Genomic DNA, 17,348 nt, shown 5'->3' with positions numbered 1-17,348 from the left:
CAAGATTGATTCTTCGCTGGATTTCAGTGCTGATGTTGTTGCTAGTGTTGATGCTGGTTCCCAAATAAACGAAGTCTTTTACTATTTCGAAATTATGGCTGCCAACAGTAGCGTGGTTGCTAAGGCGCATATGCGCTGACTCTTTGCTCGATGACAGCAGGTACTTCGTTTTGTCCTCATTCACCATCAAACCCATCTTTACCGCTTCTTTTTCCACCTTGGAGTAAGCAGAACTAACAGCGCGGGTGTTTAGGCCGATGATATCAATGTCATCAGCATATGCCAGCAATTGCACGCTTTTATAGTATATTGTTCCAGTGCGGTTAAGTTCTGCAGCTAGTATAATTTTCTCCAGCATCAAATTAAAGAAATCGCACGATAGGAGGTCCTTCCCAATTCTGACTGAGTTGATGGTGTTGCTCAACGTCATTTTGCACAGCCGTATAAGTAGCGGCATATAGGCAGCTCCTTTTCGTGCTGTCGAAGGCGGCTTTAAAGTCGACGAAGAGGTGATGTGTGTCGATTCTCTTTTCACGGGTTTTTTTCCAAGATTTGGCGCATTGTGAAAATCTGGTCGATGGTAGATTTACCAGGTCTGAAGCCGCACTGATAAGGTCCAATCAGCCGGTTCACGGTGGGCTTCAATCTTTCGCACAATACACTTGAAAGGACCTTATATGCGATATTAAGAAGGCTGATTCCACGATAGTTGGTGCATTTTGCAGTATCCCCCTTCTTGTGGACTGGGCAAAGAACACTTAGATTCCAACCGTCGGGCATGCTTTCGTCCGCCCATATTTTGCTAAGAAGCTGCTGCATGCGCCTTACCAACTCCTCGCCGCCGAACTTGAATAGCTCCGCAGGCAATCCATCAGCGCCCACGGCCTTGTTGTTTTTCAATCTGGTTATTGCTATTCTAACTTCGTCATAATCGGGCGGGGGGACATATATTCCATCATCATCGATCGCGGGATCGGGTTCTTCATCTCTGCGCGGTGAATTGCTGCCTCCATTTAGGAGAGCAGAGAAGTGTTCCCTCCATAATCTAAGCACTCTCTGGACATCAGTTACAAGGTCGCCGTTTTCATTCCTACAGGAGTTTGCCCCGGTCTTAAAACCTTCCGTCTGTCGCCGTATTTTTTGGTAGAATTTTCGGGCGTTATTCCTGGTGGCTAGCAGCTCAAGCTCCTCGCACTCACGCCTTTCTGCTTCTGCTTTTTTCTTCCTGAAAAGGCGCCTCGCTTCCCTTTTCAACTCACGATAGCGTTCACACACTCCTCTTGTCGCGCTCGCTTTTAACGTAGCCCTGTAGGCAGCGTCTTTTCTTTCGGTTGCAACGCGGCATTCTTCATCATACCAGTTGTTTTTTCGTGGCCGCCGGTAACCAATTTTTTCCTCGGCGGCAGTATGAAGTGCTTTGGAGATATGCTCCCACTGCTCCTGTATTCCTTCAGGATGAGTTGTGCCTTCAGAGAGCAGGTGTGAGAGTCGAGTTGCGAAATCATTGGCAGTCTGTTGTGATTGAAGCTTTTCGACGTCTAGCTTTCCTTGTGTTTTTTGTTCGTTGTTTTTAGCCGCGTTGAGGCGGGTGCGTATTTTGGCTGCAACGAGATAATGGTCCGAATCGATGTTAGGTCCTCGGATCGTTCGCACATCTAAAACACTGGAGGCATGCCGTCCGTCTATCACAACGTGATCTATCTGATTGCGAGTATTTCGATCAGGAGACAGCCATATAGCTTGATGTATCTTTTTATGCATGAACCTCGTGCTTGATATGACCATGTTTCGAGCACCGGCAAAGTCAATCAGCCTCAGTCCGTTAGGAGAAGTTTCATTGTGTAGGCTAAACTTTCCGACTGTAGGGCCAAAAACACCTTCTTTGCCCACCCTGGCGTTAAAGTCGCCAAGCACGACTTTTATATCATGACGGGGGCAGCGCTCGTATGTGCGTTCTAATTGTTCATAAAAAGTGTCTTTCACCTCATCGTCTTTCTCCTCTGTCGGCGCATGGGCGCAGATGAATGATATATTAAAAAATTTTGCTTTTATTCGAATAGCGGCGAGACGCTCGTCCACAGGCGTGAACGCCAGCACTTGGCGACAAAGTCTCTCTCCCACCACGAATCCGACGCCGAAACTGCGCTTATTCGCATGGCCACTCCAATAGATGTCACAATTTTTGATCTTCTTTCTTCCTTGCTTCGTCCAACGCATTTCTTGGATGGCGGTGATGTCAGATTTTGCTTTGACGAGGACATCAACCAGCCGGGCATCTGCACCAATCCCATTCAGGGAGCGGACGTTCCAGGTGCATGCCCTCAATTCATTGTCCTTCAAACGTTTGCCATGGTATTTATCCGAGGCTTGTTGTTATATTTCATTGGAGTATGGTTTTACGTGGCGGGTCCCAAGCCCAGCGCACAACCCGCTCAGCGGTGGTGAAAATATTACTTGGCACGTTTATATAGCGAGCCGCTTGCTATAAGACAGACGCCCGCTTGCAGCCGCACCTAGAGGTGTACAGACGCTGCCGATGAAATCTCCCCCGGCTAGCCCTTAAACCAATTATGTCAGAGTGGCCTAGCCAGGTTGTCGCCTTCTCACATTAGCTCACCGCTAAACGGATGTTTAGCGGCTACCCAGAGGATACTTGGCCGCAAGCGACCGGCAGTAGTGAGCTGCTTGAACCGCATGCAAAAGATTCGCTCTGGCCATTCCCAGGTGAATGGCGGTCAGAAGCTTTCCCCACTTTCGTGGACTTCTACACACGGCCCCACCCTCCTTAATCAATACGTAAATAAAATTAAAACAATTATAGTAAACAGTTTTCTTATATCCAAAGATTCACCACATAACAAGGAAGTTAACTTAAGGACCTGCTGCAGGAAGAATATGAGTGATATAAAAAAAAAGAATGAAAACGATAATCTTACCTCAATTAATAATGAAGAGTCAACAATACCAAACTCTACGGACTCTACGGACCCTACAGTGGACCCTGTAATAAATCCAACACCAAGAACAACTATAAGTGATATACAAATTGCTCCACAACAAAAATATGCTGAGCAAATTGAATTAAACAGAAATGTTGGTGATGCAAATATCCACAGTGACGTGGTAAGAGCCGGACAACAAAGAGGATATTTTGTACAAAGCAAAGATGGACTCCAAATATTTTCTCAGCACCAACCACCAATAACTACAGAATCTTTAGGGTCAGTCACTGATATATCTATGTTTGCTGTAGGAAATAACGACGGAAAGCAGTTAGAAGAGCCGCCGCGTACTGAAAATGAAACGCAAAAGTCGATGAGTGTAAATCAATGTGCGGCTGGCGAGGATCGTTTTTTATTTCCAAATACATCATTATTTACTACAAACCAAAATGTAGAAGTGAATACACAAAGAGGCAATAATTTGTCAAATGAGAATTTAGTGGGGAAAAATATTGAAACGGATGTTGCTGCTGAATCTGTAGATGTGGTGGGGGACGGTACGCGCATTGACGCATTCAGTACAACTGAAACAACTACAGCTAAAATGTCAACAACAGTGGAAAAAGATGCCGCCAATTTATCATTGACAATATTGGCTTCGACGCTGACAACGTCACCTCCCCTACACACCACTCCGCCAAAAACTGTGATGAGTACAACGCAAAGCACCAGCAGTAACAGCGCCGCAGTACAACTTACACACAACCCAAACAACGATGGTGACCCCACATTCGGTGGCAGCATTCAGTCTGAGTTGCCTCGCAATCAACAGCAACAGAAAATGAAAAGCTATCACGATACTAAACAATTGGCAATGTGGTCAAAGGAATCTATTCTAGGTTCATCATGTAGTGTGAATGCAAGTATAGAAAAGAAAACCACAACAGAAATTACAACTTATAAGGGTGCTATTGTAAAAAGTGGCGCATGTAGTGTAACGGTATCGCCGTGTTTAATACGCAAAGGATCTGATCCGGGTAATATACTGCCGCGTCGTGTTTCATTTCCGAAAAGTGATCATGAACTGGTTACTGGGTACTTGGAGCCGGCGAATCCATGGGGGCAAGGTAAGTACAATTTGATACTTTTTTATTTATTTTGACGGAAGTCTGTGTATTTATGTGATGTGATGTCATCAAGTGATGTCTTGTTTTTGAACAATGGTATAAAAAAATCTCGTCAACATTAATTTATGGGTAACATTAATGATCATATAAAAACTGCATGTATAGATATGCACCTACGGCTTAATTTAGATAGTTAAAATCTTTAAAAGAAAATTAGTGCTTCTTAAAATAAGAAGAAAAAGTAATGATATTGAACTTAATCGTTACGCAATGGTGCGGCAATGCCATTCGCCGTTCTGGCAAACATATTTTACTAAATTCATGCATGTGTGTATGGATGTGCGTTGTTTATACATACCCTGCAGTAGAAAGTTACGTTAAAGATATTTCACGAAGGTTTTTGGGAGTGTTATCAATGTAGATGGTTCTTTGCCGGATATATATCCGGCACGTTCCGGCAATAAGCACGACCATCTCGGGAACGACATTTATTAATTTAAATAAAATTAAAGAAAAAAAAACTTTTTTAAAAATAAGCTTTTATTGTTGGTTAATAAAATTAACTAAAAAGTAAAAAATAAATTGACTGTAAAGAAATATAACACTTTATAAGTTCATTGTAACCTTTAACGATAATTAGGCTTTTTCGTCTGCGACAAAAAAATTCTATATTGTACATAATTATTTTTAACATTAAAACTTTACACCTAAATTATTAAATCTTACAGTTTATATCACAGTCCTAATTGTTCTAATAAAAGCGTGTTAAATTTTGACCTCCTTTTCTTGCTATCACAATTAAGAACATTTAGGACCTCCTTTTCTTGCTATCACAATGTAACACGCTTTTATCAGAACAATTAGGACTGTGATATAAACTGTAAGATTTAATAATTTAGGTGTAAAGTTTTAATGTTAAAAATATATAATTATGTACAATATAGAATTTTTTTTGTCGCAGACGAAAAAGCCTAATTATCGTTAAAGGTTGCAATGAACTTATAAAGTGTTATATTTCTTTACAGTCAATTTATTTTTTTACTTTTTAGTTAATTTTATTAACCAATAATAAAAGCTTATTTTTAAAAAAGTTGTTTTTTCTTTAATTTTATTTTTTACTTTTTAGTTCGTTTTATTAACAAGTAATTGAAGCTTGTTCTTAGAAAAGCCTTTTTCTTATCCTATCTATTTCTTTTAATGCATCAACATTAAAAGGGTTCTTCGAAGTCAACTTTGAACAGTCAAGTTCTTATATTCGAGTGTTAACTAACTTAAAATCATATTTTATTGTGACTTTGCCTATGTCGCGTTCAGTTTACAACTACTCATTGAATATCCTTGCTCTCTGTGGGTTAAATCTGTTTTAAAATAAAATTCCAACCTTCGCTTAGCTAAAATTCCATCGCCAAAAATCTGTAAAACAAAATCAAGTGCGCAGAAAAGTATGCAACACTTACCGATAACAGCCTAACCGCATTAGCGTTCGTTGTATTACAGAATTTTTACACATGAAAATGACGGCTGTTGTTTGCAAGGTTGCTTTCCTTTGAGTTTATCGCGTTTACACCATGAAATGTTGTAAATGATTTTTCATACAAAGTACACCTTTTCCAGTTTATAATGAGAAGATATAACTTTGTATTGAGAAATATAAGTTTGTATTAGCTGTGTTTTGTTTCTCATCTATATACGTTTACGCTTAAACTTTATATGGACTGCTAAGCGACAAACTTTAAATACACCTCTGAAATTGCTACGTATAAAATTAGTACTACCAAAGAGAGTAGATTAATAAGAGGGAGCATTGTAGAGTCGTTCATTCTCCACAAAGTGGGACGGCTGCACCAGGAATACACCATACGTTTTGCTCCTGCTTCGTTTTCACCATTTGGATTAAAAAAGTCATGAGCCTGGGCATTCGCGCAATTTTAGCTATGTAAATTGCATGGCGCCAGCGCCAATGCGGTATCGGCTCAATGGTAGCTCATTGACGATTTTTGTGTGTCAGGCACGAGTTTGGTGTTATTGGCGCTACTTGCAGTGATGACACTGAGCTGATGACGGTAGCACTGGTAGTTCAGCTTTTGAATCAGAGAAAGAATTGATTACCCGTGTAAATTATTTTTGACTTTGAACTAAATAAATGCTGCGGACATAACAACCACACTCATTTTTGAGTTTTATATTTTAGATTTAATGCACAATTAATATGGGTGTGCTTGAGCAGCCAAATAATGACAGTAGTATTGCAAAAGTGCTCCTTGGTTGATGGAATGTCGCTAGTTTCCTGGCGATGATCAATAGATTGTCAATATTTCGTTCAACGAACGCGCGAAATTGCCACATCTGCTCAAATTTTCCAAGATTTTCCATTGTTGATTTAACTTAAGCTGTTATGCCAATATTTTCCAGCCAGCTTATTTCAAATAGGTAATTTTTCCAAAAACCAAATAAATTACAACAAAGATTACAGAGTTAAACAGCCTTAATAAATCAGCTATGTTGAGGCGGACAGCATAGCAAAAGGTATGGTGAATTCCTCGTACAGCCGTCCCACAATTTCCACAAAGCTTTAGAACTCTACAATGTACCATCTTATATTTAGAGAGTCTTTGGTCACAGGTTGAAACTGCAGTTCGTGTGTATGTTCGCTGTGAATTGAACGAGCGAACTTGCTTTGAGTATGATTTACATACGTAAGTATTCGAAAACAAGCTACCAACAAATTCCAACAACAACAACAAATGTTTGTACACTAATATATCTTATATACAGAAACGGTATAATATAGAGACATTGCATAGACGAAAAATCGTGTGAGGCAAGCTTCACAAAATTCTAGTAGGTCACATTCACCACTTACCACAGCAGAATTTGTTAAACTACCACTGTACGTATTTGTTATTTAATAATTATTTGTACACTTTTTATTCAGCTAATGTGTTCAGAATTTTAACCTTTACTCACTAAAACTCCAATCAGTGTATTTCTGTGTTTAAATTATGTTAAAAATTGTGTTAAAGTTTTTGGTGTGGTGAAAGTGACCTACTAGAATTTTGTTACGCTCCGCTGCTTTCCACCGAAGTTCGCGCATGCAATATCTTTATATTCAAAAATGTTTGTTATATATACTAGCCCGAAGATGCGCTGGGGATCTTGCGCAACAAAATACAAAAGTCTCATATCCAAAATCAGCAGAAATCAGCTGTCCTATCAATCAATCATGTATCAATAAAAACTTACATGCGCTTGCTCTGCCATCTGGCGAATGTTAGCAACTGCCGGAAATGCAGTTTTAGTTCTAATCAAATATTCACAATAGTGCCATAGTATAAATAGATTTATTTGTGTGCTCACAATCGTTTATTTTTATACTCAGTTGAGCAGAGCTCACAGAGTATATTAACTTTGATTGGATAACGGTTGGTTGTACAGGTATAAAGGAATCGAGATAGATATAGACTTCCATATATCAAAATCATCAGGATCGAAAAAAAATTTGATTGAGCCATGTCCGTCCGTTAACACGATAACTTGAGTAAATTTTGAGGTATCTTGATGAAATTTGGTATGTAGGTTCCTGAGCACTCATCTCAGATCGCTATTTAAAATGAACAATATCGGACTATAACCACGCCCACTTTTTATATATCGAAAATGTCGAAAAACCGAAGAAGTGCGATAATTCATTACCAAAGACGAATAAAGCGATGAAACTTGGTAGGTGAGTTGAACTTATGACGCAGAATAGAAAATTAGTAAACAATGGGCGTGGCACCGCCCACTTTTAAAAGAAGGTAATTAGCTTTGCAAGCTGAAATTTGGCAGTCGTTGAAGATATCATGATGAAATTTGGCAGGAACGTTACTCCTATTACTATATGTATGCTTAATAAAAATTAGCAAATTCGGAGAACGACCACGCCCAATTTAAAAAAAAAATTGTTTTTAAAGTCAAATTTTAACAAAAATTTTAATATCTTTACAGTATATAAGTAAATTATGTCAACATTCAACTCCAGTAATGATATGGTGCAACAAAATGCAAAAATAAAAGAAAATTTCAAAATGGGCGTGGCTCCGCCCTTTTTCATTTAATTTGTCTAGGATACTTTTAATGCCATAAGTCGAACAAAAATTTACCAATCCTTGTGAAATTTGGTAGGGGCTTAGATTCTGGGACGATAACTTATTTCTGTGAAAAAGGGCGAAATCGGTTGAAGCCACGCCCAGTTTTTATACACAGTCGACCGTCTGTCCTTCCGCTCGGCCGTTAACACGATAACTTGAGCAAAAATTAATATATCTTCACTAAACTCAGTTCACGTACTTATCTGAACTCACTTTGTATTGGTATAAAAAATGGCCGAAATCGGACTATGACCACGCCCACTTTTTCGATAACGAAAATTACGAAAAACGAAAAAAATGCCATAATTCTATACCAAATACGAAAAAAGGGATGAAACATGGTATTTGGATTAGTTTATTGACGCAAAATATAACTTTAGAAAAAAACTTTGTAAAATGGGTGTGACACCTACCATATTAAGTATAATGAAATGAAAAAGTTCTGCAGGGCGAAATAAAAAACCTTGAAATCTTGGCAGGAATACTGTTCGTGGTATTATATATATAAATAAATTAGCGGTATCCAACAGATGATGTTCTGGGTCACCCTGGTCCACATTTTGGTTGATATCTGGAAAACGCCTTCACATATATATATATGACGCTGTCTTGGCATCCCATAAAGCTACATTGGAGTCCACAATGCTTGCCTTGCACCTTAAATTTAAGGATTTGTTTGCGGAGATGGCTGATATAAAAAATGTCATCAAAAAACATTTTAAAGATAATGAAGACGACTCTAACAAAAACAATGAAAGGTGTGTGGATGTGATGACTGATGGCATAAATAAAATAAAAAATTTTGTCAGCCCTATCAGTAATCCGAACTCGTTGAGTAGTGGTAATATTAGTTGCGCGCTCAAACCTCATACTCTATCGATTTCACCTACACTAATGCAGCCATGTATACATTGCCATTTGCTCGCCCGATCACCTGTTTATGCAAGTCCGATTTCTGCTGATAACAATAGTGAGCCTTTTTGTGTACACTCAGCCACCCCATCGCGTGATTTCAATACATAAATGTCTTATGCTAAACGATTGACAGCACCTGTTATTACTGATGATATTCCCAATACAACTGTTAACCCCAGTACTGCTGCTAACTTTGCAATGTCTAGTAAGAACAAGACTCCAGCTTCAAAAAACCAGGGATGCACCTTAACGTTAAGCTAATCGTTTATCAAAAAATGTCCACCGTTTCCGTTGAAACACTTCGAAATATTATCGATAAAGAAATTATCAAGATAAATTGTATCTCGTTTTTAACCGAAACGAAAAGCTTTCGTTAACGTTAAAAACGTTAACGAAAACGTGATACTTTATGTTTGAATTGTGCTGGCAATGCTATAGCCATGGTGAAGCCGTAAGGTGGCAACAACGAGCGCACATACACACACAAACTCTATGTAATTTGTTTGTGTAATTCGTTGGTGGTAATGTCAAAAATACTCTGAGAAATGTTCGTACTGTCAAAATTCATGAGAAAAGTTGCAATCAGCTTGGCTAATGCTTTCACCTTTAATGACTCCGCCATCAATCAGCTTTGCCAGCATAGTTTGAAATTAATAATCAACATAAACGATTTGATTTCGTTTTGATATGGCAGAAAACGAAACGAAATCATTTCGTTAATTTGACGATCTTAACGTTAATAAACGAAACGAAATGACTTCGTTTCGTTTATTAACGTTGATTATCGTAACGAAATGATATCGTTTCGTTGGTTAAGCATGCCTGCAAAAAACAAAGCGAATGCTGTTGGAAACAACACTAATTCTGTTAATGCTGATGATTCTGATGGTGTTAATGTTCCCGTACCTGTTAATACTGCTGATATTCCCAATTCAACTGTTAACCCCACTGCTGCTGTTAACATTGCAATGTCTAGTAAGAACAAGACTCCAACTTCGAAAAACAAAGGGAATGCAGTTGGGAACAGCACTAATTCTGTTAATGCTGATGATTCTGATGGTGTTAATGTTCCCGTACCTGTTAATACTGCTGATATTCCCAATTCAACTGTTAACCCCACTGCTGCTGTTAACAATGCAATGTCTAGTAAGAACAAGACTCCAACTTCGAAAAACAAAGCGAATGCAGTTGGGAACAGCACTAATTCTGTTAATGCTGATGATTCTGATGCTGTTAATGTTCCTGCTATTCAACCCAATTCTGGTAAGGATTCGACTGCTGTAACAACAACCGCACTCGCAGCCCTAATCACAGCCCCTGTTTCTGAATCGGTTGCTTTAGAACCTGGTGCTCCTAGGGAGGTGACTGCTGTTCCCCCGTAGGTCCATTTTTGTATCACGGCTCCACGCATCGCTGACGGAAGCTGATATATCTAACTACGTATGATCCAAGCTTGGTGTTGAACTTAACAGCAATATTAATGTTTATAAGTTTAATTTTAAGTCTGGGGAGAGATCTCTTCTTTCAGAATCTTAGTTCCTGACAAATTTTTTGATAGGATACTCGATTCTACTTTCTGGCGGAAACACTCTGTGGTGCATTTGTTTACTAGAAAGTCGAACCGTGACCGCGCTACTTTAAATGCATCAAAAAACTTGCTAGGCAACACTCCAGAAGTGGTACAAACTTAAATTATGTCTTATCAAACGTAAATAATATCTCACTTAGTATATTTTATCAGAACGTTAGGGGGTTGAATACCAAACTATGATGTACTCGTTTTTCCTGAGACTTGGCTAAAACCAACAGTTTTTAATGCTGAAGTTTTATCGAGTTCGTTTCAAGTGTTTAGAAAATACCGACTGGCCAGAGCTGGTGGAGGTGTGTTAATTGCCGTTCACACTAGGTTTTCCGCGGAGGAACTACATTTTCCTGACTTTGAGGAAGCTGAGCTTCTTTGTGTGAGAGTAAAACTTTCCTCAACCTACAAATATTTTATAGCCAACTACATTCCCCCACAATCTGACATTTCCTTATATTTGAATCATTCCTCAATAGTGAAATCTGTGTGCAGCACTGCCAGGGCCTGTGATTCTGTCACTGTACTTGGCGATTTTAATCTGCCATGTGTGTCATGGAGCCTTATCGACGGGAAGCTAGTCCCTACTTCTTCTCGCGCTATCCACTATGATTTCCTAAACGAGTTCGCAGATGTTGGACTTTTTCCAGTTAACAACATTCAGAATAAATTCGGTAAATGCTTGGATTTAATTTTCTCAGACGATTCAAATTGTTTTGTAAATCGATGCGATCCTTTTGCCCTGCCTGAAGATGTGTATCATCCTGCTCTCGCGATGTTTATGGAATCTCATAATTTATCTGAGCGTTCCTCCAACGTAGTGCGAAAGACCCCTCACCGGTTTCTGTTTAGAAAAGCCAATTGGTCTAAAGTAATACTCGAAGTATCGAGAATAAATTGGCCTGAGTACGATGGGGATATTGATGAGAGTATATCCCATTTTAATAATGTATTATACGGAATATTTAAAAAATGCATACCTACGTCCGAAACCACTGCTATATCATCATCGGCTTGGAGCACTAAAGAATTGAAACGCCTGAAAAATCAGAAGAGGCGTTCATTCAAACGTTACAAACTTTCTGGATCAATGGCTGACTATGCCGCCTACTCAATTTTACGTCACAAATATAACACATTGAACAGAATTTGTTATAAGAACTATATCAGTAGGATTAAAAGCCAAATTTTTGTCAATCCTAAGTCGTTTTACAGCTTTGTTAATTCAAAAAGGAAGATAAAAGGGTTTCCTTCTACAATGAAGCTAAATGATCAGATTTCCAACGATAGCTTCGAAATTGCTAACATGTTTGCGGATTTCTTCGAATCTAATTATTCAAACACCTATGATTACCCGCCATCGAATTATCCTTTCAGATTGTCTCCTCTGGATTCCCAGGCAGTCCCATATATATGTACTGATGATGTTTTAACTCATCTGGAAAATCTAAAAATTTCTTACTCTAGTGGTCCGGATCAAATTCCGTCGGTAGTGCTGAAATCTTGTGCTCGATACTTATATCGACCTCTAGCCTGTTTGTTTAATGCGTCCCTGAAGCAAGGGGTATTCCCCAAGAAGTGGAAAGAGTCATTCATTATACCACTGCATAAAAATGGAAGCAGAACGTGTGTTATAAATTATAGAGGAATAGCCAAACTCAACACTATTCCTAAGCTATTTGAATTGATTATCACAAAACAGATTGCTTCATTAATTGACTTAACAACATGGCTTTTGCAAGGGTAAATCAACGGTGTCCAACTTGCTCGAGTTTACAAACTTTGTATCCAACAGTTTTAAGACTAATTGTGAAGTTGATGTTATTTATACTGATTTTAGTAAGGCATTTGATAAAGTTTCTCATTCTATACTTTTATTCAAACTTGATCGGTTAGGATTTCCTCATTTGCTTCTATCTTGGGTTTCTTCTTATGTGAAGGAAAGAAAACAAACAGTTATATTTAATAATTGTTAGTCTCGGTTCATAAACGTAATTTCTGGTGTTCCTCAAGGCAGCCATCTTGGTCCGGTTTTGTTCCTGTTGTTCATTAATGACCTTCCTAGTGTTTTGAAGAGCTGCAAGCCGTTGATGTACGCTGATGATGTCAAACTTGTAATGCCTATCCGCTCACCCGTGGATAGGGCATGTCTTCAGGCTGATCTGAATAGTCTTGGTGACTGGTGTAATGTAAACGCCATGTCATTAAACCTACCTAAATGTAAGTTCATGTGTTTTACAAGGAAGTCCTTCCAATCCCATGATTATTTTATTGGCGACTATGTAATCAAGCAAGTCATTAATTTTATTGATTTAGGCGTTACAATGGACCCAAAACTCGATTTTAAACTTCATATTGAATCTTGCGTGAATAGCGCTAAAGGTACTTTGGCTTTCGTTAAACGTTGGTCTAAAGAATTTAATGACCCATACGTTACAAAAACTCTTTTTATATCATTCGTCAGACCTACTTTGGAATATGCTTCAATAATTTGGAATCCACGTTATCAGGTTCATTCTGACAAGCTGGAATCCGTCCAGAAATAATTTTTGCTCTTCGCTTTAAAACACTTACCATGGGATCCTTCTAAAAATCGTAATAAAGCAAAGAACGCTAAACCGTGATATACTGTTCAACCCTCTGTTTCAAATATGAAGTACCAGTTACTTGAAACTTGTTTGCAAAATTGCGTTGTGATCATTATTTTTATATGTATGCAATCAAATTTACTCTGTTTAAATTCTATTCTGTATATATTTTATCTACTATTAATTTGCTTTATTGTCAATTTCATAAATTATTATTTACTAGCTCCTTCATGAGTACATTTTAACACATTTACAACATTTTAACTTTTGCTTACTTCTAAGTTTTTAATGGAAATTGTCAAGCGTTTAATTCAATACTGTTTAAATATTACTTTAAAATTGATGACTGCTTATGTTGTTTATATCGTGTATTACATCTGAGAATTAAGTGTCGGTATATTTGGTCTGTATAATTGTTTAATTTGTAGACTGATAAATAAATAAATAAATATACAACTACCACCACTCCCTTTTAAAAGCCTCATTAATACCTTTAATTTGATACCCATATCGGACAAACGCATTCTAGAGTCACCGCTGGCCCACCTTTATGCCGATATATCGAAAAGGCGACCACCTATACAACTAAGCCCCACGCCCTTTTAAAATACTCATTAACACCTTTCGTTTGATAGCCATATTGTACAAACACATTCTAGAGTCAACCCTGGTCCACCTTTATGGCGATATCTCGAAAAGGCGACCACCTATACAACTACCACCACTCCCTTTTAAAACCTTCATTAATACCTTTAATTTGATACCCATATCGTACAAACACATTCTAGCGTCACCCCTGGTCCAGCTTTATGGCGATATCTCGAAAAGGCGTCCACCTGTAGAACTAAACCCCACGCTCTTTTGAAATACTCATTAACACCTTTCGTTTGATACTGTAACGAACTTCTCCTCACACTGCTGCTTAAACTAGGGAGACCTACGAAGGTGCGTTCGGATCGAAGCGGGGTGGCACACCTAGCTCTGCTTCAGCTTAGCTCAGGGAAAATGGGAGTGGGTTTGCTTCATCCTTGCGCAGCGAAGTCGTACAAAAAGATTTAAATTGTATGCCGAAAACCAAAAAAAATCAAAACCAAAACGAAACCAGCGAAATGCAAACTGCAGCCAAACAAACAAAAAAAGAATCTATAACAAAAAACAGCCTGCGATTAACTGTCTCGAAAATCTGGGTACATGGAGTAGTTTGCGAAAGCAAATGCCGAGGGGAGAAAAAAGGTGGAAAAAGCCCCCCTGTCTATACCCACCCAACCTGTTAATTTGGGAGAGATATTCTTTTAGGTTAACCCTAGTTTTACTTACGTCATTTCAGCTTATAATATACCTACATTTCGTCATCGACCAAGAAAAGTTTAGTCGTTCATTTCAAAATTCAAGTTTCACATTTTATTTTAAGAAATTATGAACTCAGTGTATAATATTTAAGTCCAAAAAAAAATTCTACTTGTTGTATGTACTAGCAAAGATCTGATGGGAATTGATTTCCTAGTTGTTAATCTTCATATATAACAACCAAAATTAGCCTAGTCATCAATATTCGCAATTTTTCTACTGTTCTCCTTTTTTTCTTTAAGAAATTCCTCTTAGCACAGAATAAAAGTAAAAATTCTACATCCTCTTCAACCAAACTCATTAACGTGTAGATTTACTTTGATTCTTCAATTTGAACGAAGAGTTTTGCTAAGCGAGCCAGAAATGAATTTATATATCGCCTGAATGTAGATCGATCCACAATCAACAAAATTCTTCATGAAATTAGTAAGTTCGATCGAAATACATATCATGGATATTAGGATTGATAAATTTTACTTACATAACTTCGGTTGATCCATCGATGCGACGTGGCGCAGCGACGACGACATTGGAAGCTTGTTCATGTTGCTGTAAGCTAACTGTTTTAAATTAAAATTTGCGTTTGAATTGGTTTGCCTTCTACTATGAAATTGACTGATTAGCGACTTTAAATTAATGGAGGTACGTGGTCTGCTTCGCCAGCACACGCTCACCGATATGGACGCGCCTACGCGATAAAGCGCTCAGAACTATGTAACAAGAAAAAAATATTGCGAATATTTCACATTATGCACTATGCTTAAACGCCAAAAATTTCAATATTGGTAGTTTTAATTATACATTTTTTTAACTTAAACTGAAACTTTTTTTTTTGTTTCTACTATATAAATCTTAGTATTAATTATATACGTTTATCTTTGTTTTCTTTAATTATTTAATGGGGTTATACCCTCTTTAATGAAATGTTCAAATATATAACATTTTAAATCAGAGCTTTATTTTTCCATTCGCATTGGATCTAGACATTATTATGGTACACTGAACGACATCAACTTAGAAATTTTGTTACTTTGACGGAAACGAAAACTTTGGCACTACGGGTTTCGTGTATGACTTAGCCTTGAACAGGAGCCTAGGAACAGGAACAGCTACACCAGGAACATATTCGCTCTTTTCACTAATTTAAAGGAGGGTTATTTCTTCATTTCCATTAAACGATAAACGCACATGGTTCCGGCATCTAAAAAGGTGTTTTTTTTTCTTTCTTTTTTTTTTTTTTTTGAGCTCAGTGGCAGAAGAAAATGTCTTGTAGTGATTTAATTAACTTTTCACTATAATGTCTTATTTGCCCAAGTTAAAGGGACTTAGAATTTTTGCCTTTTCATTTTTAAAATTTTGTTTCACTAGTTTTCAACTTTTCAATTCTAACTTTTAGAATTAACTTTTCACTATAAGGTCTTATTTGCCCAACTTAAAGGGACTTAGAACTTTTGTCTTTTCATTTTAAAATGTTGTTTCACTAGTTTTCAGTTCAGATGCCCATCATTAACTGACTTCTTCAGCTTGCAGTCAACTCCCGCTAAGCTTTCAAAAAAAAAATCTCACTCACCTTCAACCAATGCTGAACTAGGACTTGCGGTACTTACTGCTATTTTTCCTGCTTATTGGTACCATAATTGGTAAACAAATAGTAGGCATGGAAAAATTTGAAAAAGTATTCGACATAGGTGACTGTAGCATTACGCTACTTAAGCAGAGACAAAGTAGGTATCGAAGAATTTACGTATGTATGTATGCATTAGGTATTCCTGAATTAAGTATGTATAAATTAGGTATTGACGAATTAGGTATTCATAAATTAGGGTTTCCTTAATTAGGTAGGTCTCAATTAGGTATTTCTGAATTAGTTATTCCTGAATTGGGTATACATGAATTAAGTATTCTTAAATTAGGTATTTCTAAATCTGGTCTGTATAAATTAGGTATATCTGAATTAAGTATTCTTGAATGAAGTAAGTATGAACTAGATATTGACGAATTACGTTATACCGAAATAAGGAGGATTGAATTAAGTATTTTCGAGTTAAGCACGAGCGAATTAAATTGTACTTAGTTATATGAAAACCAATTAAGTATTAGCGAAACAAGAATTAGCGAATTAGGTACGCGCGAATTAGCCATAATTAAATAGATTACGAATTAGTGAATTAAGCATTTTCACAATATGAATGAGCTATTTCGGTATATATACGGAATAAATATGAATTAATTTGGTAATTGCGAGTTAAGTATGCGCCAATTAAGTTTTAACGAATTAAGTAAGTGGTGAACTAGGTATTTATGACTGTTGCCTTTTCGTATTAAATATTCACGAATTAAGTAGGTATCAAATAACTATTAACAAATTACGGTTTACGAACTAACTTCTGATGACTTAACTATTGGCGAATTAAGTAAAATTTAATTATGTAATTTAGAATTAAATGCCTTAAATCAAATCCCGACGAAAAAAAACTATAGTATTTTAAGCCGAACTAAAGTGACCGACTGCAAAATGTAGCGCCACGGGTACTTTAAGAACATTTTTTTTTCTTTGTTCTCCAAAAATCGCCTGATTATCCCGCTATGGTTTATGCAAAAAGTATGTAGGTATTTAATGTAACGCCTACAATACTTCTTCTATTGTAGCCATATCACCTTATGTAGAAGAAAATTCGATACTCGAATAGCCCTGTAGGGTATATTTGACATGAGCGCTA

General features: G+C 37.4%; 1 protein-coding gene across 8 annotated transcripts in view; it reads left to right on the top strand.

Annotated features, from left to right (window-relative positions):
- The window catches only part of LOC137239827 (serine-rich adhesin for platelets), a 133,448-nt gene that overhangs the window by 7,882 nt on the left and 108,218 nt on the right, over positions 1-17,348 (top strand). For 5 of the 8 annotated variants that reach the window (XR_010949495.1, XM_067765528.1, XM_067765529.1 and 2 more), the window contains one exon: positions 2,846-4,069. The exons of 1 other annotated variant lie outside the window; for it this stretch is intronic. Coding sequence is in view for 6 of the 7 variants with exons in the window: in XM_067765528.1 (XP_067621629.1) it covers positions 2,896-4,069 (1,174 nt within the window). In the remaining variant the exon portion in view is untranslated. Of the gene's footprint in view, positions 1-2,821; positions 4,070-17,348 lie in introns of those variants that run through there. 2 more of the 8 variants (XM_067765532.1, XM_067765533.1) reach the window with 2 other exon arrangements.

Source organism: Eurosta solidaginis, chromosome 2 (genome assembly GCF_040869045.1).
Source record: "Eurosta solidaginis isolate ZX-2024a chromosome 2, ASM4086904v1, whole genome shotgun sequence".
Classification (NCBI taxonomy): Eukaryota; Metazoa; Arthropoda; class Insecta; order Diptera; family Tephritidae; genus Eurosta; species Eurosta solidaginis.
Note: the sequence above shows the minus strand (reverse complement) of the source record. Positions and strands in the feature narration are given on the sequence as shown.